Source organism: Polypterus senegalus, chromosome 3 (genome assembly GCF_016835505.1).
Source record: "Polypterus senegalus isolate Bchr_013 chromosome 3, ASM1683550v1, whole genome shotgun sequence".
In the NCBI taxonomy this organism is placed as follows: Eukaryota; Metazoa; Chordata; class Cladistia; order Polypteriformes; family Polypteridae; genus Polypterus; species Polypterus senegalus.
In genome coordinates, this window is record NC_053156.1 from 154924874 (window position 1) to 154944472 (window position 19599).

The window sequence follows — 19599 nt, forward strand, 5'->3', positions numbered from 1 at the left end:
TCAATCAGGTTCATATTTGTAGGATGTGTTGTATTCAAGTTACATTCCGTGTTTGTCAATCATTGTAAAGGTAACAGGTTTCATTCATCGATTCGTTTCTTGCTACATCAATAAACAGCTCGTCTTCCTCTTTATCTGAGACGTGACACACTGCATGCACAGGTTTTTTTTTACACTGTCTTCCTTTAGCGGGACATTGACTTTTTCCACCGTGTGCTTTATTTCCGCAGTAGCTGCACTTATGAATATGCTTGTATGTATCACACGCTTCATATTTTTTGCTGCCTTCTCAATTGTGTAATTCGGTTTTTGTTCAGCACTCTTTGGAAATGTTGCTATTTGTCTGTGCACTTCGTCATTTCATGTGAGCCGCTTGGTGTACATGCATCAAAGGTTCACAGCTGTGCTGGTGCCATCTCGTGCGATGTCCACGGCTGTATTTAATGTTAGCTTAGACCCGGCACTTAAAAGTTTCTCTCGCAGTTTCGCTGAGTTTGTGCCAAACACCACCCTGACCATCTCATCTTCCTCTGCATAAGCACAGTCCTTCACCCATGAATATTTAGCGGCAGTGTTTCTATTGGATTGCCACTGATGGACGACCTTATATGGGCAGGCACTAAATTACGTGGGAGGCGTAACTCCCATGGGCATCGAGCAGAAGTCTATTATAGTATATGGACAAAAAAATAGGTTCCAGTTATGACCATTATGCGTAGAATTTCGAAATGAAACCTGCCCAACTTTTGTAAGTAAGCTGTAAGGAATGAGCCTGCCAAATTTCAGCCTTCTACCACCTGTGATCTTGAAATAAGATGGCTGGCTTTACTAGAATAGTGGACACATGGATCTTAATAGAAGTGAGTGAGCAACACATCTGAGCATCAGAAAATCCTTATCAGCCTTCAGTAGTTTGTCAAAATTTCACAATAAAATATCGCAATAAAATGTAAGTGACCTAATATAAAAATAACAATTTCTGCATGTTTATTTATCATTAACTGGTCAATTAAATGAGAGCACTATTCAACAACCAGTAACAAATGCCTACCATTCCTATTTTTATTCCTTTTATTAGTATGCTTGTTCAGGCCACCCGTTTCTTCCCAAAGTTAAACCTCATTCTTTAAGCTGCGATACTTATGGAGATGCAAGATATGTTTCATACAACCCTAAACTAGGCTCATTACACCCTTTCCAGCTTATGGAATGTTGGAGTTAATTTATTCTACATAGTAGTCCTCTTTGGTCTTGGTGCATGTCACATGAACAGGCATCCACCTCATAGAAGCTTGAGCAAGATATTGTTTTGGGTCAAACCTGAATATATATAATATTTGAATTTTCCAGACGCACAAGTGGCTCAAAAAGGTGAAAAAGACACCTCAGGTGTATCTTCTAAATCTGCTAGAAGATCCTATCAACTTTCTTGATGGTCTTCACAGGCAGTAGAATAGAGAAGCTGTAAGTTAAGTCTTTTACTTAGTAAGTGGTTATCACCCAAAATTCTGACCCAGGCAAGATGAATTTTCTGGCAGAGAAACTGTGACATTCCATTGCACTATGTATTAGCAGCATGTACTTCTTCATCTTTTGATAACATAACGTAAAGAATACCTGATCTGTAAAAATCCTCTCCCCTCCATTTCCCCCAAGCAAAATTTTCTGTGAACCACAAAATTAATTGAGAAAAACAGAACTAAAAAGAAAGGTGTAAACAGTTTATTTGGTTAATATTAAACAGCAACATTGAAAAATTAACTCCAAATAACAAAAGGCATTTTTTTTACAATAAGCATTTCAGTTACTGATTTTGTATCATCACTGGTAAAGTCTAAAATTGTGCAGCCGAATTGAAAAGACTATTATTTGCAAGTGTAACCATGCATGTGTGTTCATTGCAAACACAGTAGTGCTGCTCTGGTTTTTATTATTTGAATATGTAACGTTCACAATTTTTGAGTAATTTGCATGTCATCGTTTAAGATAGTTAGGTGGGGATCTTAATCTCACTTTGATCTCAATTTTGCCATCTTGTCAAAATGCCAAACTGTCTGCATTATATCAATCAGTTATGTGTGCCTTTTTGGGGCATGTAATTAATATGAGCTACGCCCACAACATCATTGACCTGGAATTTCTTTGGTACAGAATAATCATTCTTCCATTGTTTTGATTGTTATTTAGACTCTTGACTCTTTATGACACATCAAGATCAAGTGTCAGGTTTAAAATGGTTCTTAAATTTATCCAATTCTGAATTCATTAGTTCATATTTTCTTAGGTCTTTGGAATTGGTAATGGATTTAGCAGATTAATTCTTTGTAGTATCTGCTATCTCGTGTTTTATCACTCCACATTATAACTTTGTCCATGATGGCAAAATTATATTCATTCATCACTGCCAGACTGGGGGCCGGTCCTGGCACTAGTACATGCTGACTGTGTGGGAAGGAAATTTCAAAGGTGTGTAAGTAGCTAATGATCGTAATTCATTGATAGCACTGGAGTTTGTTGTTTTTAGTATCCTCTTGACTTGATTCTGAAGCAAGAAAGATACACTTTAAATTGAACATGCTAGAAATCTGTAATTCACATAATTTAGTACAAAGGAAATCATATCTGCCCAATTGCAGCTTCAAGCTCTTAATAGTTTGATCATCACTTGTACTTGTTCTTATTGTGTTTTACATTAGTCGTCTTCAGGTTCCGATATATTATCCTCTAAATATTTTAGAAGTGTGTATTTTATGCTTTAGTCCAACTATGCCTTATTTATTTATTTTTTTATAGGTTGACAATCCAGTGTCAATTTTAACTCAAGAAATGAGTAAACATTTTTTACATTCAAAAGGCGAGGGTGACAAATACAAAGTAAGTATTTACTTTTTCACACTTTAATTAAATTCTGTTATCTGGCTTCAATGTCTTCTGTGCGAAAGTTGAATATCTACCTACTGCCCATTAGACTAAATGACTAAAAAAAAACAGAGCCTTTATATTTTCGCCACCATTCACCTTTGTTAAAGCACTTTACAGAATGATTACAGTTTTAAAATTTGAGTACATTACGTTAAAACAGTACAAAAATTAGAATAAAGAATGCAGTTAGTCTACAGTAGAAGGTGTTTTTAACTTAAAAGTTAGAAAATGTGCCATGAAAGCAGAAACATTTGAAGTGACAATGGCACATTGAATACCATTTATTGGTAGCATGTACCAAGTGCAGTCTAATGCTAATTACATTTTTACAAAGTTTTAAGGGGCAGGACAATATATGTTATAAATTATTCTGATCAGGACTGTGCCATTAACATTTTTGACAGCCAGTGCAAATTATGTTCTTAAAAATATGGACCAATACTGTGCACTGATATAAATTTTAGTTTTAAAAAATGAGGCTACATTTCCAAAAACAGGAAAAATGAAAAGCATTTAAAAACATGTAAAGTTTCATTAATAAAAATAGCATTACCAAATTTATTAAAACTAATTAACAGTAATATGTAAATTACAGCCTGAATTTAATTTTTGATGGGTGGATTTTTTTCCAATTACATGAAATCCTGAGGATTTTACAGATTTGCAGGGCAGTATTTAATAATTTAATAAATAGTTGGGTTCTCTTATTATATACACATACTAAATTTATTAATTGACATTTTCTTTTCAGCAATTGAAAAATATATGCTTGCTCAATGCTATCAAAATTAAAACTCCAAACATTATACTTTATGCCAAATTTCTCCAAGTTATCTCTACTTATCAGTACACACTAATATTATTCAGTGAATTTCACTTACAGTAACTATATTTGTAAGGAGACTTTTTCAAATCAAGTTAGTCAACAGTTCAGTTTAAAACCTATCTGATATGTGCTGTTTACACATTTATTTTTGCATTTGAACATGAAAGAAAGATTAGCTGATAAATAAAACTCTCACAAATTGTTAAATACATAAAGGAAAATAAAGCCGGGTTGCAATTGTTATATTTGTAACTGAATAGAGTCATGAATGGGTTTAGTACCCACAGGGTTAATGGTGAATTCTGGGACTTGGTTTTACATGAGGCCCCAAATTTTAAGTATTGATCAGGTCCGGGACAAAAAAAGAACATTGTAAATACTGTAATTCATTGTTTTTCTCTCCTCGCGATATTACAACAGCAGCATGTTTTAGTTGATGCTGGAAGCTGTCATCAGCTTCTAACTATATCCTGGTCTTATCAAGAAAGATACATGCTTGCTAAGCTAGCACAGTATCTCTGTTGAAACAATTTAGGTAAATGGAGAGCTGGATGTTCAAAAAAATTATGACGCTTCTGAAAAGTGATATCCAGTGAATTGTTTGGACTATGCTAAAGACATCCTTACAGTGTTTCTTCAAAGCTGTGTACATCTTTGTGCAGATACAGACATCATTAACCGAGCATGCATAGCAAAACAGAGTACACACAGAAAATGTTGGCAAGAAATTTTGATAATGTCACCTTTGGGCAAACATATAAGCACTACTTTAAAGCTATGTAAAGAGTCTTTGCAAACAAAAAATACATTTTACTTGTGAATTTTCTGTTCCTTCTTAAACAAAGTCAAATAGAGGCCGAGCCTGTCCTGACAAAATTATTTAGAAAAGTACAGGGGGTCCTCATGTTACAACCCAGTTCCATTCCTACAACAGTGATGTAACCCAAATTTTGGTGAAAGTCGAAACACACCCTAGCCTAAGTCACTTAGCTGTCCTAACACATTTGCGAAATCATAATCTAGAGCATAAAAACACAACTAAGCCACAGAAAAAGGAAAAGGACATAAATATACTTTACTGTAGTAACAGAAAAAATGAGTGTAAAAAAATTCCTTTATTCCTTGATCTCTTTATAATGTCTAATTTTGTGATGGCTTTCCTCTTCTTCAAAGTACTACCATCTGAAGACTCTGACTTTCGTTTAGGAACTATGATAAGGGCCAAAAAGTTGCCAAACAAAGCAACACAAACGGAACACTTCCTACGCGCGCAACCAAACTAGTTCGCCAACTCCCTCACTCATACGCCGCGTTACTGCGTATTCTTCCGCTATGCACAACCAAACTAGTTTGTCCATGTAGTCTGTAAGTACAACACTAATAGTGTAAGCCGAAACACTCGCGTCTCAGTTTTTTTTTTTTTTTTAAGTTTTTATGGGATATAGTGTTGTAAACTCGAAATGTCATGTGTGGAGATGTTGTTACCAGAGGACCCCCGTACTGTGACTGGAAAAAATAACAATTATTTATTGATTTTACTATTTTCTTTTGTTCATTGCATTGCTAACATACTGTACTTTCTATTTTAGGATTTTCCCAATTATTAAGTATTATTATTAAGCAGAATGTGAATCTTTTCTGCACTGCTTGCTTCTTTTTCTGATGTATTCTTTTAAAATTTACCTTTGCATTTTTTCTAGTTCTTCATGAAAGCCACTCAGCTTGAGCAAATGAAAGAAGATTATGCTTATATTATAAAAACAAAGACAGATACGCAGCATAAGTTAGATAAGCAGGATGAGGTAATGTGCATTTAACAATTTCTTTAATTATAATAGCATTAAAAACATATTTAAATAATGTTCACCACAATTTTAAAGTATATTATTTACATAAAATTATTGTGGAATTAAGATATATTATTTTACTTTGGATCTAACTGTTCTCTTTTGTAAGGTGTATAAGGATCAGTTTGAGTTTTATCAATTTATTTTAACCACCTTTTAGAGTATGTATCTAGTATAAAGACATTTGTAATAAGTAATTGTTCCTTTAAAAATAGCAGTGTAATAGTTTCTCCCTAATATATGACATGTACACTGTTTTAAATTATTAACCCTGAAAATATTATTTTGAAAACAAGAGCTTAATTTTATTTTTAATACATTTTATTTAACAGACGATGACTCAATTCTATTTTAGTTACAGTTAATTTAGCCAAACAGTGGAGTTATACAGTAATGTTTTAATGGTAATAATTAATTTGAAAATAAAAAATGATTCAAGTTTGAATAAAGGCTTAAAAAACAAGAAATTTGTTATCACAATACAAATCACAAAATTATAAAACCATATATTAAAAAATTTAAAAAATCGGCATGGAAATTATGATGAATTTCCATGTTTAGTGCGCTCCTGAATACGTTGTGACAATTTTTGCAATTATGTCTGTGTATATGTCTGGAAACACAGTAACTTGAACGCTTTAAGCTAGGGTGATATATAAAAATGTTATTTTTCTATCAGCTTTTTGGATAGCAGTTTTTCATGTGAAATTGCATTATAAGAAGAGAAAAATAACTAAAATTTTATATCATCTTATAGATATATAATCTTAACATTAATTGGATAACTGGAAATGATATCTTAACAGGTATGAGCACTATTACATATGCATTACTACCATGATATAAATAGAGATAATTTCACTTATCGTTAGATATAAAACCTGACCTTGATCAGGTGACTGGAACTGGAATATTACTGACCACAAAAAACATTCAGCTTTTTGCCATATAAGCTTACATTATAAACAAAGTTAAGTGAGTGAAATTTTGTTTCAAACACACAGATATGCAGTTTCATTATAATCAGACAACCAGAAGTGGTAAATACTTTACTTGAACAGTTATTAGGAAAGTTGAGTGGAGAACAGTCCAGATTTTTTATGCTTTATGTGTGGTGAGTTACAAAAGTCTGGCAAATTTGCACTCCTCAATGCCCTTAACAAAATAACTAACTATAGTTAGTATACAGAACTATACTTCTGACGTTTGGTATGGATCATTGTGACACATCTGGTATAATAAGTTTATTGCCAATCGTAGGATTGACGTTTTTATGGGCATCAAATTTGTGTCTACCTTTTTTACCCAGAACTAGGGATTTTCTAGAATTTACCCCACCACTATGATTGACTGACAACATTTCAATATGCCTTCTTGACAGTTGATTCTGTGATATTGTTGAAGCGGTTTTATCTGTTAAACAAATTATATTTCGACATTTAGGTACTTGTTACAAGAACAACATTTATTTGTATTGCACATTTTCATACAAATAATGTAGCTCAAAGTGCTTTACAAGATGAAAAAATATAAAAATTAGGCAATACTATTTAACAAAGAATAAAGTACGGTCTGATGGCCAGGGAGGACAGAAAAAAACAAACAAAAAAAAAAAACTCCATAGGGCTGGAGAAAAAAAAAACACAACAAAATCTGCAGGGGTTCCAAGGCCATGAGACCGCCCAGCCCCAACTAGGCATTACGGTCTTTCTTAATGTAATTGTGTTCCACAGTTATTTTGAGCTGTGGCTTTTTAAAATTTACTTTCAGATTTTTTTTTGGTTTTGTGCTTAAAATACAATACTTTTAGTGGTTTAAGTGTTTGTGAAATATTCTTTGTTGTGCTGGTTCTGAATTTCCATGAAAGTTATTAATTCATTGGTGAAATTACGCAACTAAATGTTAGTATTTGTGTTCAATGCTTATCACGTATGATTGGCTACATATGAATACTAACAGTTGGTAAAGTTTGTTTATCATTGTTGCACATTATTTTGTCAGCAAAGGAAATTTGTTTTATTGTTAACTAGCAAAAGTACTGCATTCAAATTTTTATTAAGAAGAAAATTAAACCTTTTGAAACTAAGGGAAAATATGCCAATAATTATTTGTTAAGGATCTCTTTGTATAACACATTGTGAGTTCGGCCCTCTAGTTGTAATATGATCAAGCTGTGCGCTGAGCTTACTCTTGAGCATGCAACGTACAGTTGGCCATCCAAACAGTAATCTTGTTTCAAATCTCACAGCTTGGATTGCTGCTGTCATAATCGGTCTGAGTTTCATGGTTTGTTTCAATTACGTCAGTATTTGCAGGACTTGTGTTGAAGTGACATTCGGCATCTGTCAAGCATTGTAAGCACACAACCGGTTTCATCGATAACTTCACATCCAGCTTTTGAGAGTTTAAACATTCATAAACATCAAAGTGTCCACTACTAAAATCGTAACCTGTGAATCTAAGATGATTAAGAGGCATTGGCGGTTGTCAAAGGTGTAAAATATTTGGCCATTTCGATACACTTGAAAGTGACAACCGAACAGTTCAGCGGCAGCCATCAACTCACATGCAGAACCATAGGTGAAGGGCTTAAGCATTTCACTGTTATAGTGCTCCTTTGTAGTATAATTATATCCTGTACCGTCATCAGTCCACACCTTGAACCTGTCCCAGTCATTCAATACATAAGACACAATGTTCCTCCGGATATCAAGAGTGAGCCTGATATGGCCGTGCCACATGTAACAAAGAGAATGGAAAAGGCAGGTGCCATCTCCAGGCATGGAAACCACTCGGTAAGTGACAGTTCTTTGATCAATGGTGATCATTTTGATAGACATGTTATGGGGGTACGGTTGGAACGATAAAGGAAATGGGTACCTGAACAATGTAAAGCAAGTCTAAAATACCTACACAATAACTATAATCGTAATAAACGAAGCCACCTACCAAATTTCGTGAAGATGGGGCCATAAATAAGAAAGTTCAACATGGCGGACGTTGTCGACTGTTATCGACCGTTATGACCGTTACGTGTAGAATTTCGAAATGAAATTTCAGCCTTCTACCTACACGGGAAGTTGGAGAATTAGTGATGAGTGAGTTAGTGAGGGCTTTGCCTTTTATTAGTATAGATTATGGTGGTTGTTTGAAGTAATTTAATAAATTATATTACGATCATTGAAATCATTGTTAAATTATTTTTCTGGAAAGAGATATTTTTTGCAGTATAGATATTCTTTAAAACTTAAAATTTTGAAAACGTGTATACCGTAACTTTCTGATTTGCATTATGCATTTACTTCTTTGTTATTATGTTTAATTCCCTGAATTGTATTTCATATATATTTTGATCTTTCATCAGTTTTGTAGTGTTTGTGAATTAATTGACATTTCTTCTCATTTTCCATATTTTTTGGATTGCCTAAACGTTTTTTTTTTATCACCTACATTTATTTTTTTATTTGAAAATGAGAGTTAAAAAGCAAACAGCATCGCAAAGGCAGAAGAAAATGAATACATTTTTCCTATAAACAGAATGAAAAAGTTAATGACAGGGCTAGAATAATATATAATTTTGGGAATACTGCATCTGATTATTCATCTTATTTAATAACAGTTTAAGTATATGGCATTGTTTTTTTTGAACTGTTAACTTATCAACAATTGTGATGTCTGAGTCACTGTCTTACACGCCAAAAACATGAGGCTGAGTCTCAATTTTCAGAATTATCAGCTTTATTAACAACTTCAAACAAGAACAGCAAGCATATTTATTGAAGCAGGAGCTACCACTCTATAACACACAAACGCTGCAAGCATGCAGTGACTTAGTCATTCCGCCTCGTTTTCCTCCTTCAAACCAAGCATTGATAATCTCCTCCTCGGGTTGGTCTGTGGATCCATGATTATGATCGGATCATCCTGAAGGAGAGGAGACAAAGAGAAAGTGGGCCAGGTCATTGGCCAAATTAAAATAACACCACCCAACCCCCAATATCAGCGATTGATTGGTCCCTGGCTGCCTTCATGGAGAGCTGTGAGCAAACTCGTTGTCATGGTGATGAGTTTTCTATGGACAACGGACGCTCTACCGTGTAACTGGGCCGCAAAGGTGCTATTGAAGCAGGGCGGGGCTGCGTGCACATCACACAATGCAAAGAACTTGCATGGCACAAACACAAAATAACTAATAATGGGAAATTTATCTAATCAGGTAAAAGAACTATCAAATAAACTTCATATTCATACAGTTATATAATCTCTACATATATGAGTGATGCTCACAAATTTAACACATTTAATTCCAAACATTTGTGTAATTTAAAGTATGTCCAACTTTAAGCAATTTTTTTCTTAACTTACACAAATGTATAATAACAATTTTGAAGAGGGAATATATGAACTTCCATGATTTCCTAATTAATTAATGATTAATTATTCTTTGAAAGTTTAAAACAACAGAACACAGTGTTTTGTTTGATTGAGTAATATGAAAACATAAATGTGAAATTCAGAAAGTGCAAAATTTACTTCTAATCAGCTTTTACCTGATCTCCCGATGTTTTCCTTGTAGAACTAATTTTAAAGTAGCCATTTTCACCAAGTATACTAACTTGCTTCATAATTTAAAGCACTTGCATTATGTCTCGTCTTGAACTTCGTTTACTTAAGCAGAGTGAGCTTTATTCTCTTTTGGTCTTCCTCAATAATTGTTGCATACTTTTTCTCTGGAATTATTATTTACCTTTGTGTAAAATGTAAAAGCCACCGTTGTCCTCATGTCTGTAACCACTGAATCTCTGATCTCCATGAAACAGTTTTGTTGGAATTTGACACACTTATCTTTTAAGAATATTCATCTGGAAAATTCAATTTCTGTTGAGATATCTTGAATAGAATGCATCACAACAAATTTTTGAAATTAAAACAATTCTCTTTTAAAAAAACATTAGTAAAATTGCAGAGAATATTTCAGTGGAATCACAAATTAAGATTTACTCTGAAATGTATTTTAACTTTTATGTTTTCATCTTTTACATGTCTCATTGCCGCTCTTGACAGAAAACTATTTCCAAGTTATTGTAGTATCAGCTAAGGTGAGGGCAAATTCCCAGTTGCAGAAACTGACATTAACACACATTTTACTTCTCCATCAGGTAATTCCTTCAAAAATATAATTTTTAATAAATATGAACTTCAGTTAGCCATAGACCCTCCAGAACCAACTAATAACAGTAATATACCAATTGATGCAATTTTTACATCATTTAAGTTTGAATCAGCTATTTGTGAATGTCATTTCAATTACCTGAAGCTTATTTGGGCTCAGTTTTGAAGTACAGATTGTACAAAGCAATTTAAAAATGTGTTTTTATGCACTCTACTAATACATATAATTACATCTATACATATAAAGGAGAGTTGGGATCCGAGAGATTGTGTTTGTGGAGGGATTGAGAGTTAAGGCAGGTGGGGGAGTCACGTGATCATCTCCCCTCCCATTCACTTCATTTCATTCACTTCATTTCGCTCCGAGCTGAGCTCCACAGCTGACGCGGTCTTACCGTTCTTTTTCCTTAGTGTTTAGCCCTCTCTTCTTTACTGATTTATATAAAGTAGAGTTGGGATCCGAGAGACTGTGTTTGTGGATGGATGGAGAGTTAAGGCGGGTTGGGGAGTCACGTGATCATCTCCCCAGTGTGTTTAGTCCTCTCTCCTTTACTGATTTACTGTTTACTAGACGCAGTACTTACTGAATAGTATTTTTTCCTTTAGTGTTTCTACTTAGTGTTTCTTAGTCTTTAGTAGACGTGGTGTGCCAGTGTTCCCGGCGGTGTTGCGGTTTACTGTTACTTTCTTCTTATTCCAGCTACGGCGACTGCAGCGAAGCGCACGAGGTCTGCTAGTTGTCTATATATAAATTATAATTCACTAAGGGTACGCAAGACAGAGAGTCGTGCCTGCCAACTCTAAGACCATGGGATACGCTCAACAGAGCCCCGCCCGCCAACTCTAACCCTCCTACCGCGTCATGGGATACACAGGAAAGAGCCACGCACGGCAACTGTAACCGTCGTCCAGCATCGCTCTCAAGGCATGTGCAGTGTTTGCTCCTGTGCCCGCACGCAACAACTTACCAAACACAGCCTCAGTCACTTTCGTCTCTGCTAAAGTACACATGCACCTCTGAGCCACGTTGACTTTTCACCGCACACAAGACAGAGAGCCACGACCGCCAACTCACAGAGCCCCATCTGCCAACTCTAACAGAGCCCCGCCCATGGGTTACACACGAAAGAGCCATGAACGCCCACTCTAACCCTCCTCCCGCGTCATGGGGAACACACGACAAAGTCCCGCCCGCCAACTCTCACCCTCCGCAGGCTTCCAACATCGCTCTCAAGGCAATTATATGGCGACATCAACTTCTCAACTGTCACTCTGGAACAACTCTGTACGCGAGCTATATTAAGCGTCACCAACGATGACTCACTACACCTTAATGAACAGGTGCTGAAACTTATCCCTAACGACGAAGTAACTTTCACCAGCATTGACTCCATTGTCACAGACGATCCTGCAGATCAACTTGCATTCCCCGAAGAATTTCTTAATAGTCTTACTCCCACTGGCATGCCTCCGCATATACACAAAATTAAAATTGGTTCAGTCATCATACTTCTCTGGAACCTCATGCCAGCAAAAGGTCTTTGTGATGGCACTAGACTTTCTGTTACCAGCATTCACTGCAATGTACTGGAGTGTAAGACTATCACATCTGCTACCTCACAGACTGTCTTTATTCCCCGAATTTCCCTGACCCCATCAGATTCTGATTTGCCTTTTACTTTTACACGCAGGCAATTACCTGTTAGAGTGGCATTTGCATTGACTATAAATAAGGCACAAAGACAAACTTTCAAAAAAATATGCCTGTATCTGCCAAAACCTGTTTTCACTCACGGACAATTGTATGTTGCTCTCTCCAGAGTTCCATCTTTTCATTCATTGACAGTTGTATCTTCAAACCCTCCCCATTTGGACAACTGTGTCTTTCAGGAAGTGTTCACTCATCAATAAATTATATGCGGCGTATGTTACGCCGCAGGTTGGTTAGTACCACCATAATTATTCTTTAATATGATCCATTGTTAGAACAATACTTAATAAATACAAACATGATGTACCTATCTTTGATAACATAAAAAATAAAATGCTTCCACTTTCAAAACACTTGTAACTGCAACTGTATCCCTGAACATACCTGCACATTATGTCATGTGTGGAAGTAAAAAACTCCCCTGAAGAAGACAGGACAAGTTCAATCAATGAGATTTTTATTCAGTCACAGATGAGTACGTGGATTCTACATTGCAAGGCAGAAGAGCAGTTACATTTTTTGTCTATTGGCTTTTTATAATTTCTTCTTCCTCCCCTTTCCCCTTATTTCTTAAAAATAAACATAATATCGTTTACTTAAGCATTTTGTTTTAGTATGCTAATGGGACATCTGTTCTTATTTTTTTCAATTATCAGATAGACCCTAAAGAAGGATTGGTCATCTTTCCTGTGTCAAATAGATATGTTCCCAAGAAACTGGAAATTGTCTTTGGTCCACTTACTGCACCCTGTCTTATGACAGACGCCTGTGTGAATAACCTGCTGTTATAGCAAAATGGCTTTGTCAGCTATTAACCCTCAGTTGCTTGCAAGCAGTTAATTTTTCTTTCACAAATGCATACACTTTCTAACTCATAATAGAAAAGTCAAGGCTGCACAGTATTCTAGAAAAGGGCCGCAAAACTATGTTACACATCTTTAAGTGTAATCTTCATTTATTTGAAATAATCACAGTAACATACAGTATGTAATTCGGCATACAGTGATCCCTTGCTATATCGCGCGTCAACTTTCGCGGCCTCATTCCATCGCGGAATTATAAATGTGAGCGTATCTAAATATACTATATATCATGGATTTTTCGCTGGTTCGCGGATTTCTGCAGACAATGGGTCTTTTAATTTATTGTACATGTTTCTTCAGTTTGTTTGCCCAGTTGATTTCATACAAGGGACACTATTGGCAGATGGCTGAGAAGCTACCCAATCAGAGCACGTATTGCGTATTAAATAAAACTCCTCAATGATATATGATATGCTTCCCGCGTGGTGCTTCGCACACTTCAAAGCTCTAACAGTCCGTATTGATTTTTGATTGTTTGCTTTTCTCTGCCTTTCTCACTCTCTCTGGCATTCTCTGCTCCTGAGCAGAGGGGCTGCTTGCACAGTGGCTGTTTGCTTACAAGATACAGACGCTCCTGTAAAAAATGCTGAAAGACTACCTCCACATCGATCCCTTCATTGCAGCCGCTTTATCGCGGTGCTTGCATACTTAAAAGCGCAACAGCCCTATTGATTTTTGATTGTTTACTTTACTCTCTCTCCCTGATATTCTCTGCTACACGCACTTCTTTGAAAAAGAAGATATGTTTGCATTCTTTTAATTGTGAGAAAGAACTATCATCTCTGTCTTGTCATGGAGTACAGTTTAAACTTTTGACTAAAGGGTGTTATTTCATGTCTAGAGGGCTCTAATAATGTTAAAAAATGTATTTAGAAGGTCGTAAACAGGTTTTCAATGCTCTAACTGCGAAAATATTAGATTTATAAATAGAGAATTCTACTTCGTGGAAATTCATTTATCTGTCTGGAGTGGATTAACAGCGATAAACAAGGGTTTACTATATAACTGTGCGGAGAATATTTATAAACAGTGTGGGAGAGTTTCTAAGGGGTTAAAATATATAAAAATGACCATGTGGTTTCTACTTCACGGATTTTCACCTATGGCGGGGGGTTCTGGAACGCAACCCCTGCGATCGAGGAGGGATTACTGTACTTGGTTCTTCTGTGCTTGGTTTGGTTCTGGATAGTGAAATGAATATTACTGCTGTTGTGCTTTTTTTATAATGCCTGCTTCAAAGTTCCAAAATTCTTATTTTCTAATTATACCTAATATGTCAATAAGATGATATAAGATACACTTTTATTTGCCTTAAGAACTGAAGGACTGGCTCCATTTGACCCTGCAGCTTTTTATGAGTAAAACGTTACATCTCTAATGTATGTAAAATCCAACATCAGTCTCTCTATCTGCATGTGTGACGATGCGGGTTCGTTGCATGCTCCCTTCTCACTTCTGTGAGCCCTTGAACCCTACACCTTCGGTAATGCCACCGATGAGCTTAGCAGTGAGGCAACAACAAAGCAAGGGGATGGTGCCTGGCAGGGCTTGCAGGGGGTGGCTAGTTTATTTATATTTGCAATCCCCTGTTTAGAAAAGATTACTTGCCTAAAATTAATCATTTTTACTTGAATCACATTTGTTCTCTTCAGCGCACATTGCCTTTCTTCATGCAGCTCAAGCCTATTTTTCTGTTATTAAATATGGCAAAACTTAAATAATTTTAATAGCAAACTTTACATGAGCTTCAACATGTCTTTTCTCCAGTAATGGAGTCTTGCGGGGTGAGTGGGCATAGAGGCCTTTCTGGTGGAGTGTATTATTGTTTTGTCTGTAACAATTGTACCTGCTGCTTCCAAGTCTTTCTGGATTTCTTTCCGAGTGGTCCTTGGCTCTTAGGCTACTCTTCTGGATATCCTTCTGTCTCCCTGATCAGAAATCTTGCGAGGAGCTCTTGTGTGTGTCTGGTTGATATTAGAGTGATGTTCCTTCCACTTGTGGGTAGTGGCTCAAATGGTGCTTACTGGAAGATTCGGAAGTTTTGAAATAGGTATGTAACCAGTTCCATTGATATAGTTTGCAACAATCAGGTTGTGAAAGTCTTGTGAGAGCTCTTTCCTTTTACCCATCATAAGATGTTTCTTGTGTGACACCTTGCTAGCAAAACACCTTTTTATAACCCATCAATGTGTACTAATCCAGCTGATACCAATATGCACAGATAGGAGGTGGAAATACTTTCTGACTTGGTGTACTGCTTTTTCTTAGTATGTTCAATACCCCTGTGTCATTCCACTTTATTACACATACCTTTATTTATGACCTTTAATGATGTGAATTCTTTATATTTCTGGATTTCTTGAGTTGATGCAGTCTGTTGAGAATTTCTCATTGGAAATATATTTACTTTAAAAAAAACTTTTTCCCCCCACTGTACATTAGTGAATGAAAGTCAGGTACATGCAGTCCGATGATCAACAAAAATGTTAAGATACTGGAATTCAGTGAATCTAATGCAATTCTAAACCCACTTATTTTTTACTCAGGGTAAAGTTTATATGTCACAAGTTGTGTAAATGTTGGATTGAACATATTTTCCCACGTCTGGTTACTTCGCTGCTTCAATGCTGTGACATTTTACTCAAAGATATGACAACAGGACCATAATACCTGGAAGAAAACTTTGCAGGGTTCAATATCTGCATTTCAGATTCAGGAGACCTTTATCATCCTTGACAGTAGAATTATGCTTATGTCCAAGAGTTTCTATTTAATTTATCTTAATATATCAGCATGTTTATACTTTGTAATTTATTTTCTTAAGATCTTTGAAGATCTAAAGCGCCAGTACAATGAAAAAGAAGACAGATACAAGAGCCTTTCATCTCTTGATGAAATGAAAAATAAATTGGAAGAGTTGAAACATCACATGGCCTGGGCAATGGTAAGAAATGTACTTGGATTTTGCCAACCACACAAATCAATGATTTTTTTCCCTTAGATGTCATTTTATTCCCTCTCCAGGATCATGATTGTTTTGCTATTGCATTCGATAGTGCATATTTTTATTAATTAAATCCTGGCACATTCCCAAGATCTAGGGGCAAGCCTAAGGAATGAAAAAGACTTTAGATCAATGAAAAAGGCAACAATTGGCCAACCAAAGAATTTACAGAGCTAATATACTTTCATCATTTTGCTACCTGTTGTTAATTTGTTTTATGTAATATAATGTGGTACAAAAGTATAATCAAAACAAAATATAAAATTTAAGTGTACCTTGTAGTTAATACTTTTGAGTATTTATTTATATTGAAACTTTTTTTTTATGATGATGTTCCATTAGGTTTTTGAAATTGAAAAACAAATACTGCCGCTTAAAGACAGGATACAGACTGAAGAAGGCAATACAGTCAAATATGACATGAAAGTAACAGAATGGAAGGTAGGTTCATATAGGCTTAAATTCTGTAAATGATAAGTAGTATGACCAAGTTGGTGTTTATGGGTATAGTACATTAGCGTAAAACACTGGGCACAGTGAAGTCTAAGACTGTTACAGTGTGGGCTTTATCTGTGTTAGTAATTGTAGTTATTCATACTGTGTTATGTTTCTAAGCATTTTCAAATATAATTAAGAAATGCAAAATACATTTTTCAGCGTCATTTACTATGTTTGATTCATAGTGTATTCTAGTGCTGGGCGGTATGACCAAAATTCTGTATCACGGTATTTTTCAAAATTATATCAGTTTCATGGTATTCAATGGTATATTTTTCCCATGCATGAGTGGATGTTAACCACATTTTCCACTGCAATTACTGCAGTAGACTGGCTAAGAATAACCTATTCCACTGTCGTGAGCATTGTACAAAAAACATTTTAATGTGCACACAAGTATTAATACAGGTTTGCATGGCCCCATAAAGAGATAGTTTTCAAGGGGGTGGCACTAACGAAGAGAAGGAATCACATTGCATGACAGTTGCAGTCAAAATATAGAACCTTTTTATTGAACAAATTTTGCAAACAACTTAAACTAAAATTTTGACATCATATTTTCAACCATCCAAAGAGGAATTTAGACTTAGTAAAATATCCATAGGTGTTTGTCAAAAGTTGTATTTCACTGAACATGTCTTACAAAAGAAATAAATAGTAAATATTTTTTGTAAACCAACTACACTTTGTTAATGTTAACAATCTTTGTCCACTAACACGTTAAAGTGACTTTTTAAGCAACTTTACCATCATTAAACTGTATAATATTTAAACTAATAAATAACAACAATAAAATGAAATAATAGTGCAACTTCCAGTAATAGTACTATTACTTCAAGATTTCAAGCCCAAGTTTATTACACAGTATTCACCAAATAAAACTAAAATAAAATAAAACAAGCGCAACTTGGTGAGACATCTTTACCAACTGAACCATAATTAAGGCAAATTGCATTAATATGGACCTTGCTTCAAGCTAAGCTATATACATTAACTAGCAAAATACCCGCGCCTCACAGCGGAGAAGTAGAAGTTATGAAAAAGAAAAGGAAACATTTTATAAATAACGTAACATGATTGTCAATGTAATTGTTTTGTGACTGTTATGAGTGTTGCTATCATCAAGGATTTGATTATCATTATTTCTTTCAATCAGGTTCGTATTTGGAGGATGTGTTGTGTTCAAGTTACATTCCGTGTTTGTCAACCGTTGTAAAGATAACAGGTTTCATTCATCGAAGTGTTCACTACCCAAATCGGTACTCGTGAATCTAAGATGTTTAACAGGCATTCCCGGTATTAAGTTGTGGATTTGCCTGCGAATTTTTAGCGGCAGTGTGTCTATGAACTTAATTTAAACTTAAGCTTTACACCTTGCTTTTCTATTGATATGTCTACAAAGGCTTGTTCAGCTTCAGAGGGTTGTTCCTTTCTTACTGCATCAATAAACAGCTCGTCTTCCTCTTTATCTGAGACATCACACACTGCATGCACGGGTTTACCTTTCCCAGTCCTGCAAACTTTAGCGAAGTGGTTCAATTTGCCACATTTTTTACACTCTCTTCCTTTAGCTGGACATTGACTTTTTCCGCCGTGTGCTTTGTTTCCGCAGTAGCTGCATTTATGAATATGCTTGTATGCGTCACTCGCTTCATATTCTTTTGCTGCCTTCTCAATTGTGTAATGCATTTTTTGTTCAGCGCTCTTTGGAACTCTTACTTGTTGTCTGCATACTGCATTCAAAGTCAGTTCACGTGAGCCGCTCGGAGTACAGGTTCTCAGCTGTGCTTGTGCTATCTCGTGCAATCTTGCGATGTCCATGGCTTTATTTAATGTTAGCTCAGACCCAGCACTTTAAAGTTTCTCTCGCACTTTCGCTGAGTTTGTGCCAAACACTAGTCTATCCCTGACCATCTCATCTTTGTTTGCATAAATGTTTCATTTATGTTAGGTAGAATGCCCAGAGGGGACTGGGCAGTCTAATGGTCTGGAATCCCTACAGATTTTATTTTTTTTCTCCAGCCGTCTGGAGTTTTTTTTTTTTTGTTTATTCTGTCCACCCTGGTCATTGGACCTTACTCTTATTCTATGTTAATTAATGTTGACTTGTTTTGTTTTCTTACTGTGTCTTTTATTTTTCTATTCTTCATTATATAAAGCACTTTGAGCTACTTTTTGTATGAAAATGTGCTATATAAATAAATGTTGTTGTTGTTGTTATAAGCACAGTCCTTCACCAGCAATTTTAACTCCATAACAAAGTGATCAAAAGTCTCATTTATACCCTGCGTCTTCTTGTTAAACTTGTATCTCGTGAATATCGTATTCGTCTTAGGCATGACAAACGCCAGCGGCAGCGTGTCTGTGAACTTAATTTAGACTTAAGCTTTACACCTTGCTTTCCTATTGATATGTCTACAAAGGCTTGTTCAGCTTCAGAGGGTTGTTCCTTTCTTACAGCATCAATAAACAGCTCGTCTTCCTGTTTATCTGAGACATCACACACTGCATACACGGGTTTACCTTTCCCAATCCTGCAAACTTTAGCAAAGTGGTTCAATTTACCACATTTTTTACACTGTCTTCCTTTAGCTGGACATTAACTTTTTCCACCGTGTGCTTTGTTTCCGCAGTAGCGGCACTTAAGAATATACTTGTATGCATCACTGACTTCATATTCTTTTGCTGCCTTCTCAATTGTGTAATGCGTTTTTTATTCAGCGCACTTTGGAGCTCTTGCTTGTTGTCTGCGTACT

At 35.6% G+C, this 19599-nt stretch overlaps 1 protein-coding gene across 2 annotated transcripts in view; it reads left to right on the forward strand.

The window, feature by feature from the left end:
* Nucleotides 1–19599, forward strand: part of si:dkey-119f1.1 (uncharacterized protein LOC557127 homolog) — a 175204-nt gene that overhangs the window by 63359 nt on the left and 92246 nt on the right. For both annotated transcript variants that reach the window (XM_039748107.1, XM_039748108.1), the window contains 4 exons: nt 2794–2874; nt 5449–5550; nt 16166–16285; nt 16688–16786. In XM_039748107.1, coding sequence (XP_039604041.1) covers nt 2794–2874; nt 5449–5550; nt 16166–16285; nt 16688–16786 — 402 coding nt within the window. The remainder of the gene's footprint in view (nt 1–2793; nt 2875–5448; nt 5551–16165; nt 16286–16687; nt 16787–19599) is intronic.